The 2,431-nt window shown below is 39.2% G+C and overlaps 1 protein-coding gene across 1 annotated transcript; it reads left to right on the top strand.

Annotated features, from left to right (window-relative positions):
• The first annotated feature begins 568 nt into the window (after positions 1-568).
• Positions 569-1,688, top strand: LOC139841224 (uncharacterized). The gene is made up of 2 exons (XM_071831452.1): positions 569-790; positions 927-1,688. The coding sequence occupies exons 1-2, from the start codon at positions 569-571 to the stop codon at positions 1,686-1,688; spliced, it is 984 nt and encodes a 327-aa protein (XP_071687553.1).
• Positions 1,689-2,431: the final 743 nt, after the last annotated feature.

Genomic DNA, 2,431 nt, shown 5'->3' with positions numbered 1-2,431 from the left:
TCCAGTTCCCGAAACATTAAAATATAATGATGACAGGAGTGAGAAAGGTGCAGAGGATAAAATTGGGCAGGAGAATTCGACAGGGTTTTCCACCAGTAACCCTAAAGATAAATATGTTGGGCCTGATGTAAACATGCAGCCCAAAACTAACGAGGCGATTGATGGGCCTTATTTCTACTCTGGTGGGCTTAAAGATGGAGATGTTGAGTCTAATTTAAATGAGCAGCCCAAAATTAAGGAGGCGACTGATGGGCCTTGTTCCAACCTTGATGGGCCTGTTAATTGTGGGTTAGGCAATGGGGATCCGGTAAACGAGGGCATTGGTGTCACTCCTGTTACAGATGGAATAAAATATTGTGAAGACAACATCTTGGCTGAATCCGATAAATCAGATGACAATAGCATTCCATGTGATGCCGATATCCGAGATGATGGTAATAGTATCGAAATTCCAGCTAATAAACATTCAAAGATGGGAAGTTAGGGACCAAGTAATTGGCGAGCCTCAACGGTAATTCGTGTAAAGTGTTCTGCTCGATCCAAACAAAGAGCTATAAAGAAAGGTAAGATGAAGAAGGGAAAGAATTCCATCCAGGAGGGCTCTTTCGATTCTAAATCTAATAACTCGAGTAAGACTGATCTTCCTGACCATGTCCCAAGGCGTGCAAAAAATTCAAAATCCAGAAACACCTCCTCAAGTTTATTCGACAAACAGAATGAATTTTCAGAGAACAGTGTGGGATTAGGTGAATTCGCAAAGCAAATCGGTCTCGATTGGGAAGAAGGGCAGGTCTAACCTATCTTTCTCTCCTTTCTTCGTTTTTGCTTATTTTATTATGAAAATTCTATCTTTAAATATCCGTGGGTTCGGGTCGGGTAAGGAAAGAAATTTGGGGGATTTTAAAAAACTGGTAAACCGTGAAAAGCCGGATGTCATTGCACTACAAGAAACTAAATGCAATATGGTTGATAGGAATTGGGTTAACATGTTATGGGGGTCGGATGGGTTTGATTTTATTCAAAAGGGAAAGATAGGCAATTCGGGCGGGTCACTTTTAGTTTCGGACACCAATGAGTTTTCAGCGAAACAAGCGTTTATTGAGGAATTTTACATTGCGGTTAGAGGGAAATGGAAAGGGCGAGTCGAGACTTCTTATATTGTTAATATTTACGTGCCTCACAATGATACTAATAAATTAAAAATGTGGGCGAGTCTTGAAATTTTTTTAGGTGTTATCGATGCGGCTTGGATCCTTTGTGGGGATTTTAATGAAGTTCGTAATGAATCGGAAAGAAAAAATTGTGAGTTTAATGAAAGAGGGGCGGAGTGGTTTAATGACTTTATTAATCACTCCAACTTAATCGAGGTTCCAATGGGAGGTAAGAGGTTTACGCGGATTTGTGACAATGGAATCAAGTTTAACAAACTTGACAGATTCTTAATTTCGGAAAAAGTAAGCATTATGTGGAATGAATTATTGGTCCTAGCTTTAGATCAAAAATTGTCGGAACATTATCCGATAGTCCTTCGAGATAGATCAATAGACTTCGGCCCGAAACCTACTAAAATCTTTGACAAATGGTTAGATGTGGAAGGGTCTGATGTGATCATTACCAATGCGTGGAATAAAGAGGTACAAGGGCATAGGTTAGATTGCAAATTTAGAGACAAAAATGAAAAATATTAAAATTGCTTTAAAGGAATGCGGTCATAATTCTCTTGGTGGTATCGATAATGAGATTGAAGACTTGAAAAACAAAGCTATGGCATGGGAATGTATGGCAGAAACCCGTGAACTATCTTCGGATGAGAGAAAAGATTGGCTTGATTGTAGAAAGTTGTGGATCGACAAAGAAAGGATTAAATTGAGCATGGCAAAGCAAAAATCAAGGGCTAAATTTTTTTTTTTTTTATATATATATCACAGCGGAAGACTGAATTGCATAAATACCCTTAGATAACATTTACAAACCATAGTTATCAATTTAGCTTAGTTAATGTTATTACAATATTTCAAAACATTGGTATTACGTGAAACATTATAAAACCAGAAAACATCAGAGTTAGGCACGTAGTCAAACATGTCTTCAACCCAACAGCAACACCCATCCTAACCAGCGGTACCTAAACCTGCAAGGGGTGGAAATGTGGGGGAAATTAGCACACAACTAAGTGAATGGATACTATCTAACAGACTAAGCATAAGTAACTGAGCATGCAAGGGTCACAGTTATGCTAACGTCCTGAACTAGCATACAATAACTGACAATATGAGGATCGGCGGCTTGTACGAGCACAAGACGTAGTTGATCAAGCTACAGTCTACCGATAGTCCGCTTTACTGATTGCACTGCATAACCGTCCAGACGCAACACATGCGTCCTTCTATGCTATACTGAACAATTGGTAACTCATGACCCGACCAGGCTA

Source organism: Rutidosis leptorrhynchoides, chromosome 4 (genome assembly GCF_046630445.1).
Source record: "Rutidosis leptorrhynchoides isolate AG116_Rl617_1_P2 chromosome 4, CSIRO_AGI_Rlap_v1, whole genome shotgun sequence".
In the NCBI taxonomy this organism is placed as follows: Eukaryota; Viridiplantae; Streptophyta; class Magnoliopsida; order Asterales; family Asteraceae; genus Rutidosis; species Rutidosis leptorrhynchoides.
Note: the sequence above shows the minus strand (reverse complement) of the source record. Positions and strands in the feature narration are given on the sequence as shown.

Excerpts from the sequence above, each read along its gene's own strand:
- LOC139841224 (XM_071831452.1), top strand. The coding sequence starts at position 569 with ATGAAGAAGGGAAAGAATTCCATCCAGGAGGGCTCTTTCGATTCTAAA. Across the intron at positions 791-926 it reads TCGATTGGGAAGAAGGGCAG|CCGGATGTCATTGCACTACA; the intron begins GTCTAACCTATC and ends AACCGTGAAAAG.